The sequence below is a fragment of the Alosa alosa genome, chromosome 18 (assembly GCF_017589495.1).
Source record: "Alosa alosa isolate M-15738 ecotype Scorff River chromosome 18, AALO_Geno_1.1, whole genome shotgun sequence".
NCBI classification, from domain to species: Eukaryota; Metazoa; Chordata; class Actinopteri; order Clupeiformes; family Clupeidae; genus Alosa; species Alosa alosa.
In genome coordinates this window covers 29,359,089-29,376,127 of record NC_063206.1, presented here as the reverse complement: position 1 = coordinate 29,376,127, position 17,039 = coordinate 29,359,089, and the positions used below count along the sequence as shown (strand labels likewise).

At 39.6% G+C, this 17,039-nt stretch overlaps 1 protein-coding gene across 1 annotated transcript in view; it reads right to left on the bottom strand.

Annotated features, from left to right (window-relative positions):
- LOC125311531 (exportin-5) overlaps positions 1 to 17,039 on the bottom strand; it is a 46,511-nt gene that overhangs the window by 20,548 nt on the left and 8,924 nt on the right. The window contains exons 7-13 of the mRNA XM_048269692.1: positions 15,167 to 15,352; positions 13,054 to 13,130; positions 12,838 to 12,879; positions 12,589 to 12,688; positions 6,726 to 6,809; positions 6,502 to 6,627; positions 6,324 to 6,414 (exon numbers count right to left, since the gene is read on the bottom strand). Of these exons, the coding sequence (XP_048125649.1) occupies positions 6,324 to 6,414; positions 6,502 to 6,627; positions 6,726 to 6,809; positions 12,589 to 12,688; positions 12,838 to 12,879; positions 13,054 to 13,130; positions 15,167 to 15,352 (706 nt within the window). The remainder of the gene's footprint in view (positions 1 to 6,323; positions 6,415 to 6,501; positions 6,628 to 6,725; positions 6,810 to 12,588; positions 12,689 to 12,837; positions 12,880 to 13,053; positions 13,131 to 15,166; positions 15,353 to 17,039) is intronic.

Genomic DNA, 17,039 nt, shown 5'->3' with positions numbered 1-17,039 from the left:
AATGAACTGTTCAAAAACATTGTGTAAAAAAAATACAAAAAAAAATCCATCAGATCTAATGTCAAACCTTTGATATACTTTACATGCCAGTATTGCCATGGACATTGGCAATGTTCAATGTTTGTCAAACTTCTTTGACCTGAGGGCCGATCATGGCACCTACATGAACCCACCTACATGAACCCATCAAATTATCATTATATCACATCACAATTATTATTGTTATGCTATATTGTTATACACTTCAAAGCAGCCAATGTTTAAAGTGCTAACATTGTTCACAAAAAGTTTGTGAAAACATGCACATCAGAGGACTGCTTTACCAATGTAAAATATAATTACAATAGTGTCATTGCTTTTGCATGGTTGCATGATAAATACTTCTCAAAACAACAGCAATTATATGGGTGCCACTGTTTTGGGATGCAAGCATCATACACTGGTAGGCAAATGGAAAGAATATTGACATGATGTTTAATTATGCCACAATAGCTTTTGGTCATGTTATTCAAATTTGACTATGCAATACAATGCTAGATATAGTCTGTGAGCCAGGGCCTCAAAATATGGAAACTGTTACCGGAAAAGTGGCAAAGGCTACCATACCTTTTCTGAAAGCCTGGAATCTCAGCTTTTCAATGATGTATGATGGCCATCTGACAAGAGTAGCTGTTTTGAGTTATCACACATAATGTAAACTAAGGTTGAGAAAATAATGCGTATAAATCAAGCAGTACACTGACATAGCTGAAAATCTATATTATTTATATATTTATATATATATCTATATTTATATATATATATATATATTATTTTGTTATGTTTGGTATCATTTTAAAGGGGAGACTCTGAGCCTTCATTTAAATCCTTTTGTGAACATTTTGGATAAGTACAGCCAACCCTGGAGCTCTTCAAACTTTTAAAATCACACACATTTTCCTGCCATTTCCGCCTGAATCATCTTTTGTCTTTTAATCCTGTGGCACCAGGATTAAAAAGTCCAAAATCCAAACACTGAAATACTGGCATGACCCTAAGGATTCATAAAATGTATCCTTTACCCATATTATCTGATTTGGAGGGGGTGATTTTCAGTCTTATATCAGACATGGCGGAAATATACATATACATAATGTGTCTAAATTAAGCAGAACACTGACATAGCTGAAAATCTAAAAATGGTATAACAAATAACAAATGAGACATGGATTCCTAGGTTTTAAGGTGTGGTAAGCCCAATTATGACATTGGCATTACTGTAAAAGGTCAAGGTCATGACCTTTAGGCATGGTCAATGACATTTTATGACATTTTCGCACAGATTGCATCATTCAAGGCCACAACACTAATCAAAGTCTTTGTCAGAATCCTCATCAGAGGAATAGGATTGATTCTCATCAGCAAAGTCATCCTTCTGGTTTTTGCACTGTCTTGCATGGCATAGGTCAGTGCAGGCCAAGTTGTTGGCAACACACTGACATGATGGAGTGACACAGGCCCCGTCCACACGGAGACGCTTTTTGGGTTAAACGCACAGGTTTTGCATCGTCTTGGCCGATCGTCCAAACGAATCCTGTAAACGCACTGCCCGAAAACATACTTTTTTGAAACCTGGTCCCAGGGTGGAAAAATTTGAAACCGTAGCCCTTGCGAGTTCATTTGGACGGCAAAACCACATACTTGCGTATTGATGATGTCATCACCACACAACAGCTGCCCTGGACTTGACACTTAATAGTATTGCCTAACAATACTAGTTTTCATACATGACATTGCCTACGATTACAGTCAGTAGGACAAATATCACACCTGGTGCTGCCCAGCGCCAATAGCTCATGACTTGGTGGACTGAACAGTGTTTTCTTGATGCATTCTAGCTACTGTCAGTGACGCGAGAGAATTAGTCAGAAGTTATTAGGGAAGTGCAGGGTAAGTTTAAATTAATTTGTGCATAGTGCCAGTATCATTCATGTATTTTACATGTCTTACAACATAAATAAATGCATTCATAGTCTAGTGAAGTCAGATATGAGCATTCAAAGACGCTTAGAACTCCTGTTAAGCCTATGGTAGATGCGCACTAAATGCAAATGCGCGATTTGATGCAGGCAAAAGTATTGACTGTTACTAACAAAGGTAGCCTATTATAGCAATATTATAAATGTGGCGACGGAATAGCCTAGAACTTGGGTAGGCCTAGCATTTAGTATGCACTTGCGGTGATGGCCAAAACAATGTGAATCGCGGACTATCCTACAACCAAAGAAAGTAAAGGAGATTATTTGTACCTGCGTTAGCCAAATAAAGGACGGGACTGCACCCTTCACAAACTGTAAAAATTAAGTTTATTAGTTTTACAGTTGACTACAGTTGACAGTTCACTATAGTTCACACAAACAATTCTGGTTTCCTTGCACTAGCCATTTGTCGTAGCCTATTCTGTCAAGCTTTGGTCAATTTCTGTAACAGAAACAGTGGCACCTATAGGCCTGGGATATGAAGCAACGTGTTGAGTCGTGTTGAGATTGATCCGTTTAGACGCAAATATTCTTGATACGGTTCCAGGGAAGACGGAGGAAAAAAAGATCAGTTCAGATCAGTATGTGTGGACTAGCCCACAGTCCCTTCTGCATGAGCAGGACAGAAACTCAAGTACTGCTTGTGGACCAATGGAGACATTAAACCAGTCTATGGAGAGCTGCAAGTCACCATCTTGGTCCACTCTACAGTAGACCTCCCATGCTCAACTGGGGAAGGAACTTCAGGGTTGTTCTCAAGGCATCTTCTCCAGATAGCACCTTGATAGTTAGCTCTGAGACGGTGCTTCCTGAGAGAATCTGAGCATGGAGGTAACTGCCAGGATTCTATGCCTTTCTTTGCACAAAATAGTGCATACCTCATTTCATTGATGTTGGTGATTCTGGACTTGGAGCTGTACATTAACTCCTGTAAGGCTGTAAGGCTGTTTTCATTCTTCTGAAGTTTTAGGGCTGACACTTTACCACCACCTGCAAATGCACTTAGTGTCGCGTGTGTGTATGCGTGTAAACTAGGCAAAGCCTGACACAACTGTGAACCCAGACTACGAGCGAGTTGTGAGATCTTTATGTAACTGATGTGATTCTTTGTCCCCGTCTTCAGGAACAGGTCACATGTGAGTGTGTCACTGGTAGCCAGGCTTATCACCAAGACATCACTGTCGTCAGACACAAGGATGACAGATTTGTGACTAGTCCTTGAAGCATGGCAAGCGTGGACTAGCATACGGGTGGCAGCCTCTTCCTGAGTGGACGACTGGTCTGCTACCTTGTGTACTCCCTGTTGGGTCAGCTTGTAACACTGATCTTTGGTTGTAGTGTACAGAACCTTTTCACAGAGTCTTGTTCTAGACTGTTCTTTGCTCCACTCTTTGAGCAAGAAGGTAGCAAGATTTGTTTTGTTGTTGTTGCTTTGTAGGAATCTCTACCATTGCTGAACTCTTTGCCCTGGAGTGATCTGTCTGACCTCTGTGCCCGAGTCTGCACCTCTGGCCACTCTCTCCATGTGTTTGATAGAAGCCTCATTATATACATCAAAAACAATGTCAACACGGGTGCTGTGACTTGCTTCAGCTAGCACAGTGGACAAGGCATAGTCTGCAATATCAGCAAATGTCTTGCCATCACCGTTCAGCTTCTGAACAAGTGCCATGCCATCTATTACGCAGGTGGAATTTAATGGCAATAATTCAGCAACACATGGGAACTTGAGCAGTTGCTTGGCAAGTGAGGATTTGCAAGTCTTCCTCACATTGCCATCTGGTGAAGCAAGAGCCCACGTAAGTGATCCAAGGGGATGAGATAACACCTCCTTCAGGTTGAGCTGTCTACTCTGTGCAATCAGTACCATCTGGGCAAATATTCGATTATCAGCTTTGAGGATAACTTCTTTATTCATTTATTGCATGTCTTTGCCTTTCCCTACATTGAGGAGAACGTTTTCAGTTTCATCTTGGAGAGTGGTGCATGGAACTGCTTTGCAGGAGGATTACTCTCAACACGCTCAGCAGAGAAGGTTCTGTAGGCATTCTTGCCAATGGTGTGTGAATTTAGAAGGTCTTCAGCAACATCTGCTGGTGCTGTACTTCTAGTAGACAGAGAAACAAGGGACTCACCACCTGCAAATGGATTTATCCATCTAGAATCCAACAGATCCACAGTGCTTGTAATGTGTTTTTCGTCTTTGCCAATTCTGCTTTGTCCAAGGTCCTTGTGAGAACAGTCACTTTGTTGGAGTCCCAGGGAGCTTTTCAATATACAGGTAAGTGCTTTTGTACTCAGCAGTAAGGTAATATCTTGAGACACCTGCTGGGTTCAAGCTGAACCCTTTTGTGCCTCCAGCTGTCTGAGTGTCCCGATTGACAGTTTCCTCTAGGGTCTGGTCACCCTGCCAAATGTGTTTGTTGCACTCAGCTGAGCCGAAAAGCCACCTTCACCGAGAAACATGTACAGATCTGGTTTCTCATGTTGAATATGGCTCATCTCTGAGTAGTAAGCAGTGAGTGACCTTGCATAATTCAGATTAAGTATAAGTACATATGCTCTTTTGATCCCGTGAGGGAAATTTGGTCCCTGCATTTATCCCAATCTGTGAATTAGTGAAACATACTCAGCACACAGTGAGGTGAGGCACACACTAATCCCGGCGCAGTGAGCTGCCTGCAACAACAGTGGCACTCGGGGAGCAGTGAGGGGTTTGGTGCCTTGCTCTAGGGCACTTCAGCCGTGCCTACTGGTCAGGGTTCGAACCGGCAACCCTCCAGTTACAAGTTCGAAATGCTAACCAGTAGGCCATGGCTGCCCCACGGCTTATTATAGGCAAATGTCCAGGGGATGATTGATCGAATGCTAGCCATGCACAATGCCCAGTTTCCTTCACGTGATGCCCTCACAAGGTTTAGTACAACCTCAACCATGTCAATATATGACATCCAGAAGCTGGCCAGTGTACCTGGCTGAGACATGAGATGCTGCAGGAATTCACAGAAGTACTGATGGACCTTTCTGAAGACTGTACGGTCAAGTGATTCTTCTACAGTGGTTGATGATATACCCTCAGAAAATCACCCCCTCCAAATCAGATAATATGGGTAAATGATACATTTTCTGAATCCTTAGGGTCATGCCAGTATTTCAGTGTTTGAATTTTGTTTCTCTGATGCTCCCTGGTGCCACAGGATTAAAAGACCAAAGATGACTTGGGCGGAAATGGCAGGAAAATGTGTGTGATTAAAAGTTTGAAGAGCTCCAGGGTTGGCTGTACTTATCCAAAATGTTCACAAAAGGATTTAAATGAAAGCTCAAAGCCCCTTTAAAATTATACCAAACATAACAAAATAAAATATTCCAATATAGATTTTCAGCTATGTCAGTGTACTGCTTGATTTATACGCATTATTTTCTCAACCTTAGTTTACATTATGTGTGATAACTCAAAACAGCTACTCTTGTCAGATGGCCATCATACATCATTAAAAAGCTGAGATTCCAGGCTTTCAGAAAAGGTATGGTAACCTTTGCCACTTTTTCGGTAACGACCAACCCCTCTGGCTCACGGACTAATAGTGTATTAGTCTGTGCTCGTTTTTTATGGAAGTTGCATAAATCCACATCATTCTATTAAATGTTGTTTCATAATTAAATAGCCTTCCAATAGGTGAATCGGAGCTTTGCTACCAACGTTATCAAGTGGTTTCAGTTTCGCCTGCGCACACGCATGCATTGAATGAACGCTCATACCAGCATTTAATTGTATGCCTCTATGTTTGATGACACTGATTGCAGAAACGTTTGTTTTCTTTTTCTGTCGGTCTGCGGTTCCTTGATCAATTGCGCAGCAAATTATCAGACGAAGCCCCGGGAATAATTTCACTCCACCAGCAATGTCCACGTTGCGGCTGGTGCTCGTCCGCGGCCCAAAGTTTGAGAAACGATGGTCTAGTCAACTTTGACTTGGACTTTGCAAATGTCAGCATGTTCAAAAGAAGTAGGCTACAGGCACTTTGTGCTTCTTACCACATAGGTTACCTCACATTATCAGTTGGCTTGAACGCTAAAAAATATACGTTGTGACCTATTGACGCTGGCGCGTCGGGGTCCTGTTTGCCCTGTCAAGACTTATTTTCAGATAATGACCGGCGTTCTATACATATCCCTTACATACACACACACACACACATATATACATATACATATATATATATATATATATATATATATATATATATATATATATATATATATATATATATATAATGTAGCACACACATTAAGATGTTAACTTACAGTTGAAGAAAGAGTTGAAGTCTTCATCACTGTCAAAGTCTCCTCGGGAGTACTCACAGCTGGGACTGTCATTTTTGGAGGGGAACCCTGTCTATCAGAGTAAAAGGTTTGGAAATTATTTGAGAAAATTTAGCTTGTAAAACAAATAATCATACAGAGAGATTTATAATGGCACTACCTTGACAAGGTTTTTCATAGTCTCCCTCAAGTACTTTACAGCCATTTGGATAACAACAGGGTCCTTTGAAAGGACCTCGTGTCTAAACAAGGTTCCCCAGGTAATCTGGGTAGAAGATTTCAGAAACTGCAAGCAGAGAGTCCTTAATTAGTACAGCAAAGGCAATTTATTATTATTTGTGTAATACTACTGACAATAAACAAAAAAAAATATTAATCCATCACCTGACTGGGATGGGTAGTGAAGGCTAAAAAAGCCTCTATGTATTTATTCAGATTCCGTGGCACGTCAACTTCTGCAGCAGAACCCTAAAGACACAAGCAAAATACAAATAAATTGCTTCAACACATATTCTGATGCTGCACATTAATAATAAACTGGCAATCTACACAGCCATTCAAAAGTTGGGGGTCACTTAGAAGTTGCCATTCCACTTCATTGAAGACAGATTCCCAGTTGACTGCTACATTACACTACATGTTTGTTGCATGTATCCGTCCTCTTTTTGGAGGAAACAGGTTTCCATCAAGCGCTGTCCACAGGCTGTAGCATGGCATTGCAAACTGGAGTTACAGCTTTGCATGCTTCCTCTGTCTGGCTTACTTCATCCGTCATCTGTTCTTTTACCCATCTAACTCTTTTCATCAGCCAGTCTGACATATTATGGAGCTAAATTTGTCTCAATAATATTTGTATATGGGCAGAGAGGGGGATCTACAAATATTTCTTGATTTGCATGTGTTTTGATATCTACAAATAATAATAAAAAAAATCATATTTGTAACTCGTATATTAATTTTTACAAATATAGACGTGCATTTGTAAATAAAATGCCATTTGTAAAACCGAAAATTTCATTTATGAAATGTGATTCTGCATTTGTGGATCACCAGCACACGCATTCTTCGCTTTCCAAAGTTACGTGATTTTGAGACGTTCTTCGCATGAAAGTCGCACAAATGCACACGTAAATAGGCCTAATTTAATTCACCAGCACACAGAACTCGCAATCCACAAATAAAAAAAATCATATTTGTAACTTGTAAATTGGTTTTCACAATTGTAGGTGTATTTGTAAATGAAATGGCATTTGTAAAACTGAAAATTGCCTTTGTGAAATCTAATTTTGCATTTGTGGATCACCAGCACACACGGTTTTCGTTTTCGCATTTGTGGATCAGCACGTGTTTGAGACAATCTTTGCGGCAGAGGAGCCACCCATATCGACAAATAGCCCACCTCTAATCCGCCTGCTGACAGACTTTCTAATCCAGTAGATAGCAGTGTTGTTCTATGGGACTCTAGCAAACCTAGTTCTTAAATCTAAGTTAAGCCTTTTATTACAAGCTTTTTGATGGAAAAGTGGTGTTTAATTTCCATAATCTTTGTTTAGTGAAAGCATAAAACAATCAATTTGTAAGCGAAATCAAGAATTACGATTGAGTTTGTTTATCGTTACCTAGCAACCGAGGCTTTAAGTGTTAAAACTTATTGCAATCTCGTTATGTACAAGAAATGTGGTAGCGCAGTGGTTAGAGGAGCGAGCTTTGACCCCAATGATTGTTGGTTCAAATCCAGGATTCTGCCAATGTTAGTTTTGGACAGGATATTTACATGCCAACACAAAAGTTGTAAAAGTAGGCCTAGCCAAATAAGAGTTTGTTAGCATGTGTCTACAGTTTAATATATATTATAATATATTTCCTCTATCTGAATGGTTGCCAAGCAACGTCGAGACGCAGCTACTTTAACTTTTGTATCAAGTTATGGTAGAGCAGTAATATAGAACGAAATGTGGTCAAGGTCTATGTTTATGCTGCATTTTACAACGGCATCGAACGCGATTCAGCCAATTACAATCAAGGACCGGAACTATCAGTTTTAGAAGTGCATTTATATTGCTAGCTAGACGCTATGATTAGTGAGAATAAGGACTTTATTTGCTGGTTGGTTGTATTGCTTGGGCGGTGGCAGATAAAACACCATAATTCACAAAGCTGTTTTCTTTTAATGTAGGTACCTTCAAGGCTACTTTAAGCTGGGACAGGATAGGTCTAATTGAGTCTATGTGTGTGTGGAAACCATTATTATTATTCCATTCTCACAGTTTTATATGGCGGGCTGAAGAAGTCTTCAAGTCTGAAGAAGGGCAGTAGCCCGAAACGTTACTTGGGTGATTAAACAGTCAACGTGGAGCCCAGTGTGCAGATTCAATTTTGTTCTTTTATATGGCGGGCTTATCATGGTAAAGTAGCTTATCAGCTGGATTTATTTTTCCTCCGAACTGGATGGAATAGAGCGCAAGGCAGTGCTTCACGTGTGCGTGCGTGAAGGGGAGAGAGGCAGATGGAAAGGAAGATTCCGGGTGATATTTAAGCAGAGTAACATCCTTCAGTTGAACTTGTTACAATTAGGCCGTGGAATGAAAGGGCTTTTTCGTAATGTTTGCTAAGCCTACAGGAGCGACTGTTTTCCTAAACTGCATTAAAACGTGATCCCTATATGAGGCGTTCCTGACTAACGTAAAAGATAGCAATTTGTGGGTTGGGTTGATATTTAATGCACATATTGGTGGGTCGGGCGGGTTATTTGGCTACTTTTACAACCTTTTGTGTTGGCATGTAAATATCCTGTCCAAAACTAACATTGGCAGAATGATTACTCCTGGATTTGAACCAACAATACTTAACTTCCATAGTATACCTTTAAGTCTAAGATATATTTAAGCATAGGGAATATTCCTGAGCTTTTTATGTGTTACTTTAAACCAAATGCTCAGGTTCATTCTTAAGCCACTAGGCAAGCTGCAGATCTACATCCTCCTCAATTTCAAACTAGTCAAGCCCAATTCTCTATACACTACTAAACTATGGAATAACTTTTCCCATCTAGCATTGAAATGTTGTACTATAAAACAGTTTAAAAGATGTTTAAAGGTGCTCCAAGCGATGCTGGGTAACGTCTACTGCCCCCCCCCCCGGAGTTTCGGGAATCATACAAATGGATGCCCCTTACTGCTTGCGAGTCCCCGTGTGCCATGCATATCCTTTTAATAAAATTAGCGTGTAGGTTGTCTCTGTGAGGACTTTAGACCTGCTATATCGTGTGTTTTAAGTGTATTTAAATTAGCTATGTACCAAAAATGACATTTTACTGTGACTCGAAGAAGAGCTGTAAACAGTGTTGTAAGGCTGCGTGTACAAAACCGCTTGGAGCTCCAGTGGATTTTTGGAGCTCCAGTGGAACGAGAATTCTCGGTCTAACCGCTGATGTACCGACAATATGGCCAGCCCAGCACCAACCTCCGATCACGGTAAACAAAATCTAACTCGGTGTCCGTCATGTTTGAAAGTTTGTAGTGCTGCAAGGGAGAACGTGCATACACAAGGGGCGCAGTTGAGCAGAGCTGCAGCTGCTATGAATAGTCTGAACACAGAAGAGCAAGTGGCTTTGATAAAATGGCCCATTATTATAGTGGATGGAATCCACTATTTTGAAATCTCCTGGCTTCTTCTTATTATTATAGTGGATGGAATCCACTATCTTGAAATCTCCTGGCTTCTTCTTCTTCTTCTTCTTCTTCTTCTTATTATTATTATTACAGTGCATGAAAATGCACTGTTCTGTTATCCAAAGTCGTCGTCTTCTTATTATTATTATTACAGTGCATGAAAATGCACTGTACTGTTCTTCCTAGGCTTCTTCTTCTTCTTCTTCTTCTTCTTCTTCTAACGCAGTTAATGCAGCTTCAACCGTTTAACGTAGAAACTTCATTCAAACTGTTACGTAGATCTTACTTAGGACATCTGGGCTTTGTATTCATCATCTTTGTAACTTTTATACTTTTTAAACTATTAATTAAAAACTACTCAAAATTTCCCCATAGACTTAACATTGGGCTGATGACATCACAATGGGCTAATTAACTTGATTTGCACCTGTATCAACTTCCAGCTGCTCAACTAGGCCCCATCAAAGAGCCAGTTAAACTGATTGCACCTGTATCAACTGCTTTCTGCTGAACTAGGCCAACTCTCTCTGTGTCTCTCCATTCTACAAGGATATAAGGCACATTCCATCCAACTTTCTATCCATTCACCCTCTTCAAACCATTCACTCATCCACCCATTAAACTATCCATCAACATCCATTGAACAATCTGCCTATCTACATCCATTCAACTCTCTGTCTATCAACATCCATTACACTATCTACATTTAACTTTTAAACTATATACTCTGTCTCAGTCTTTAAGCATACAATCTGGCTCTCAAGACTACAGATTTTGTTCAACTATTTCCTCTGCCCACAACTGTTTCAAAATAAATGTCCTTGCTACAATAATTCACTATTAAATAATTTAACTATTTCAACTTCTCAACTATTTAACTGTTCAGCCATTTCAACTGTCAGTTGTTATCAACTAAGACTCCAGCCAACTGTTTCCTCTGCCCACAACTGTTTCCAAATAAAAGTTTGTTTTGTATTTTATGTTAATATACAGTATGTTTTGCATTTTCATGCACTGGTAATTTCCTCGAAATTACATTTTCTAGTTATTATTATTATTATTATTATTATTATTATAATAACCTTTTCTTTTTACCTTTTCAAGAATGAAATGCGACTCTAACCGCTTAACATACAAACATGTTGATATAACCGTTCTGAAGGTCTGGACTGGGGCAAGAGAGTTATTATTTCAGAGTTTATACTTTGAGAAATAGGGGATTAAAAATGTTAAAAAGCTCATTTCCCCCCATAGACTTGAATGGAGGCTGTGATGTCATAATGGCCTAAAGCCAGCTGCGCTCCTTAAGCTCCTAGAGTAGTTCCCGGGCTAATCAGAACACTGGCAAAGGTGTCACCTGTGAATCCAACTGTCTCAGCTTCTAATGCATACAATCTGGCGCTCCCTAAAACTACAAATCCTGTAATTAACTTGTGCGCATGCGCAGTAGCTTTCTCCTAGCATCATTGACTCCTACAGAGCACTTTACGCCATCCTCTTGAAGAAAGTTTACACTCTTGGTGTCTGCTGAACGAAACCACACCCAATGTAAGTTACAATTAATTTGTGTTTTTTATTCTAATAGAGTGTGTGAAGTCTGTTTAAAATGACTCGGCTAGTTATCTTCTAATCAAGCAAGCAAGCAAGTTGGCGTTAACGTTACCTGTTTAACAACAAACTCGTAGTCTAGCTGCTACGTCTAGAGAGGACGTTAAGTTTAACTCTAGCAAGTTTGATAATATTGGTATTACGTCGTGTAAGTTCATACCTTAATTAAGCGATAACCGAGTATTCAGTAGGTAAGTTATATTACATTAGCTAGACCTCGGGAATGTTTCTAGGGTTGTGTGCAGTGGCAGCGGTAGTGCTAAGCCTTCACACTCAAATTGTCAGCCACCTTTCATAGCTGGCCTGACGAGGGAAATGGCCTTCTATGGCAAACAGTCACTGGCTGAAACTTAGCCTTCGTTTTGAACTATGTTTGTATGAGTGGTAGGTTGTGGCGTAAAATGACTTGATTGTAGGCTTAGCTGTTAGTTTGTTGTTCAGTTGAACATATTTATCTAACAATTGTCTCTTTTTTTCCCCCCTTCTATTTCTGTTAGGTGCCACTTCACTCTGCTACTGGAGGATCAGGCTGACTGCAACTGCTATGGATGACCGGAAAGCACATTACACGTGAATTTCTGTAAGCAGCTTTCCATCCACTATTGTAATTCCTCTGGCATTACATTTCTAGTTAAACATATTATATCGGTATGACAATATTGTCTCAACTACATATCGCTTTCAAAAATATATCGGTCGTAGTCGTAATACCGATATATCGCCCAGCACTAGCTGAGACCTGCTCTTGACACTCAGACAAATACCACATGCATAATGAGACAAAAGTACAGAAATAATATGGCCTGCTTGGACCCTTTTTATTGCTGCTTATGGCTATATATCTGATTGATTTGGTGTTGTTTTAATGGCAAAAAATTGTTTTTCAAAAACATGTAAATAGTAAGTGACCCCAAACTTTTGAATGGTAGTGTAACTGATACCTGACTATATGGTATATAGTTACTCACCACAAGTGAACATAGTTGGCTCCCTAAAGCTGAGAGCACCTGACACAGCCTTTTCAGGAAAGTGTAATGCCTCTCCACAACCACAGCTGTCTTATCGGTTCTAAATAAGATACATCAACAGACTTGAGCAACTCTTTACTAATCCCTAAACATATCAAAAATGGTAAATAGTTTTAAAAGCCAACAACAATATATAACAATATATTCTAGATTATGACCTTGAGAAGCGTGCTGTTTACTAATACTCACATTGTAGAGGATTTGTTGCTGATAGCTGCCCCATCTGCGGACCTAAAATGAAGCAAAAGTGAGTAAAATTTAAATATATATTGTTCACAAAACAGCATCGCAGAGGCTGGGACTGTTGCTTGTGTGTGTGTGTGTTCACATTTCATTTCCAATGTATTACAACTTGACATACTGATTAAGGTAATTTCAGAACGGAAATATTGAATGGTCACTTACTGCGCTGCAGAGAGGATGTAGTGCATGGCGACATCATCAAATAGCACCATGAGAGGTTTCCGATCCTCCAGTTTCCCCTAAAACATGCATAAATTAGGCCAGCTGAACTCACAGGCCAGACCGATATGGGATTTAGATTTTTTTTCTCCCATAACAAAGTTCTGATCAAGGTCGGACATATGTAATCAAATACGAAAAAACTATCTGGTTTCCTAATGAAAGGTTCTTATATAGTAATTTGTTTTTATGAAATAAGATCTGTCAGATCTTTGTTCTGTGATAACCACATTGTCACAATCTACATTGTGAGCAGTTTATGCTTTGACTCTACCCCTTTATGCAAGCAAAACACATTACAAGTATGTTTGATCTGTTACTTTACTTGACTTTAAGCCTGTGTAAACCATGCACTTCCTTACTTGCTGTAAACACATTTGCTGAAATGCAAGACAGCAAAGGTTGAAAGATTGAAACTATGGAGTAGTGGGTGTTTGGGAATTAACGTTAGCACAGAGCTCTTGTTTCAGATGCTCACATTTATTTTGTGTGCATTCTACAAGGTCAGTTTACAAAGCACTGACAGGGCCACCAAGGACCGTGTGAGCGAGTCAACAGCAGAAAAACATTTTAGCAAACAGAATTGTCCCAGACAGATGTTTAGGATACTTATCTCCAAAAGCAAACCATGGCATTAACAAACGTTAGCGTTGTGGCTAACTAACTTAGCTGTTAGTATGGTCAAATAATGAATAGGTTGACAGTTGAAAGAGATTACAGTGCTGTTATTAAGTTACTCGGCATAGCCGTGTTTATGTTTCACAAATACACCAACAATCAAACTAGCCTCACTCAACCAATGCTAACGTTAACGTTCCCCTTTACCATTGCTACCTTTGGACATAACATTAAGCTGGTGACCAATGGCTCTAAGATAAACGTTACTGCAGTAAAAAACAAGCATGTCTGATTAGCATTCTCAGGTTTATTTCGGCTTCAAGAAGAAATGGCAATTACATTTCACAGGAAAATCATCAAACCATGAATACACACAAGCCACAAAGCTGTGAAACCATAAGCTACCGTTGTCGTTTGTTGTAGGAAGTGAAGTGGAACCAAGTCAAGTATGTGTCTTGCAGCAAGTCACTGTGCCCTCTGCTGGACAAACCACACAACTCCAATACTGGAAATGCAGCCTAAATCAAGGATCAATATGCGGCTTACCTTTACTGAATTTAAAAATATTTATCAGCCGTTATAAATGGCGATACCGATAGATTGGAAAATGCCAAATATCGGCTCACCAATAAATCGGTCGGGCTCTAGCCTGATGTACTAAGAATTACCGCCGAATTATCACCCGTTTCTGATGCTAATTGCACCTTAAAACATGGCATCGTATGTACAAAACAGATTGCACGTGAATCAAAGAGCATTTTGCCTGCCACTGGAGCGCAGAATGGCTATCTGCGCTTTTCTTACTCATACATATGCATTTATGGGAAGGTTGAGGGAAAAGTGTGAGTATCGCACACATGGGAGAAGTGTTTATAGTGATTAATTAGGTATTCCGCCATATGTATGAAAACAGTGCACGTCTGTTTTGCAGTGAAACATTTCACCTTTTAAAAGCAGGTGTAGCCCAATCCCAGGTGCGTTTAAATGCGTCAATTAGACCTAGAGAAACTATCTGAGACAACAGAGCACCGTATTCAGTATTCAGAGCACCATTTTCCCCCCAGTTTTTTACAAAACACTTCAAATACCAGTTTTTTTGTGGGGTGTTGGAGTATTGTGTGTAGATTGATGAGAAAAAATAAATAATTGAATCCATTTTAAGAAGAGTCTGAAACATAGCAAAATGTGGAAAAAGTAAAGTGCTGTCAATACTTTCTGTATGCAATGTATATTGGTAATAGTTGAGGTGTTTCTTAATATTTAATGTGTAGTTTCTCTATTTACCTTAATGTTACCTGTGATAATGACCTAATAATATACAATAATTTACCATGGATTTACTAAGACGTAGTAATTAACGGACTATAAAAAGGTTTATGCTATAATGTTTTTGTCGGCTTTCTGGAACTCCTTGCAAAAGTTTGGGTGGTGAACTTACCTTTCTGCTGATGGCAATGAGTAGACACTCTGCTGCTTCCAACTGCAGCTCTGTCTCACTTAGCAGCAGGCACAACACCTCCAGGAGACGGCAGTTCCCATTAGTGATGTGCACCATTGACACCCAATCTATGTAGCCAGCCAGTGTGTTTAGAGTAGCCACACCCACTCGACAGTGAGCCTTAGCCTACACAAGAGGTGAAGAGTGAATATAATAGGTTATGTTTACATTTAAAATTTCTATTAGAAATAAGGATGCACGATATATCGTTGGCCGATATATTATTGGCCAATAAGTGAAAAAGATAAAATATTATTATTCTTCCCTTTTTCCCTATTCTTCCCTTCCCAAATTCTGGCCGTTAATTTGCGCCAATATTTTTTAAAGCCCTATTTTCCCAACTAGGCCTACGTGAAGCCCGTCTGCCTAGCTACTTGAGCTTGGTTGGCTATACTTCTTCCTGAAAATAATGTCAGCGGTGTGGATGTATTTCACTATTCTAACAAGATCTGTGGATCTGTGTTGAATCTGTGCAGCCCAAAATCCTCTCGTGAATGATCCTCCGTTTAACCTAAGCAGAGCGGAGCTCAGTCTATCTAGAGCCTTCTTGTGCTGGTGTGTTTGCACTTTACCATGCTAATTGGGGAAACAAACAAACAAACTCTTTGTAGACGACCCAGTAGATAAGTAGTTGTATTTTTGTATTATATTTGCATTTCATTCGCTTGGGTTTTGTATTATTACAAATATGTTGACCATTCCTGCTACAGTTCCAGACAGGTCATTGTAAGTTATTAAAACCTTCGGGTCTAACCCCTTTTCATTTCTACTGCAGCAGGTTGTGCGTAACAGAGTAGACGGAAACAAGGTACACTCAGAGGAGAGAGAGGAGTATTCAGTTACCCACAGTTGAAACTAAACATAAGTTTCCCTCACAAACTCTAATTTGGTCGCTATAGCTTTTTCCCAGCTTCTAGCCATTTATCTGCTTTGAGCGTTTACTCCATATATATAAAAACGATTCATACATTGTCGCCAGCCACTCACTCGCAATTCACTGAAGTCAGGTGCTATTTTGTTGACTGCTGTACCATTGAGGACTATAATGAGTTCTGTCCATCATTGGTGGTAAGCGAAATTACTAACATGAAATGATGCTTCCTAAACTTGCCGTTCTCAATTTTCCTCTGAAATAATTTTAAATTGACAGATGTAACTGGCATCCAACATTATTTTTCCATGGTTTATGCAAATCACACTTTGCTTTTGACTCTACATTCAACAAACTAATTTAGATAATGAAACAAATGAAAATGGCATAGCAAAGAAATGATGGGCACAACTAGGGCTGTGATTGTAAGGTAGGGATGTAACGGTTACCGGTTTAAGAGTAAATCATGTTAAAATTGATAACGCTTAGTACTGTTTAAATCTTTAATTATGGTTACCACAGTGCTTGATAATCTTGGTGTTGGATGGGGTTATGTATGGTCTAGAGATGCACCGATATGGAATTTTAGGGCCGATAACGATAACCAATATTTATTGGTTTGTTGTGGCCGATACTGACACGATAACCGATAATTTTACTCTTGAAAAAAATTGTGAAAAGTTAATTGGGGACAGCACTGATGACCTGTCTGGAACTGAAGCAGGAATGGTTAGCATATTTCTCAGTAATAATACAAAACCCAAGCGAACTTATCTACTCGTCCCATGGAAGAGTTTGTTTATTTGATTCCACACCAGCACAAGATGGCTCTAATGGAGGATCATTCACGAGAGGATTTTGGGCTGCACAGATTCAACGCAGATCCACAGATATTGTTGGAATGGTGAAATACATTCACACTGCTGACATTATTTTGAGTAA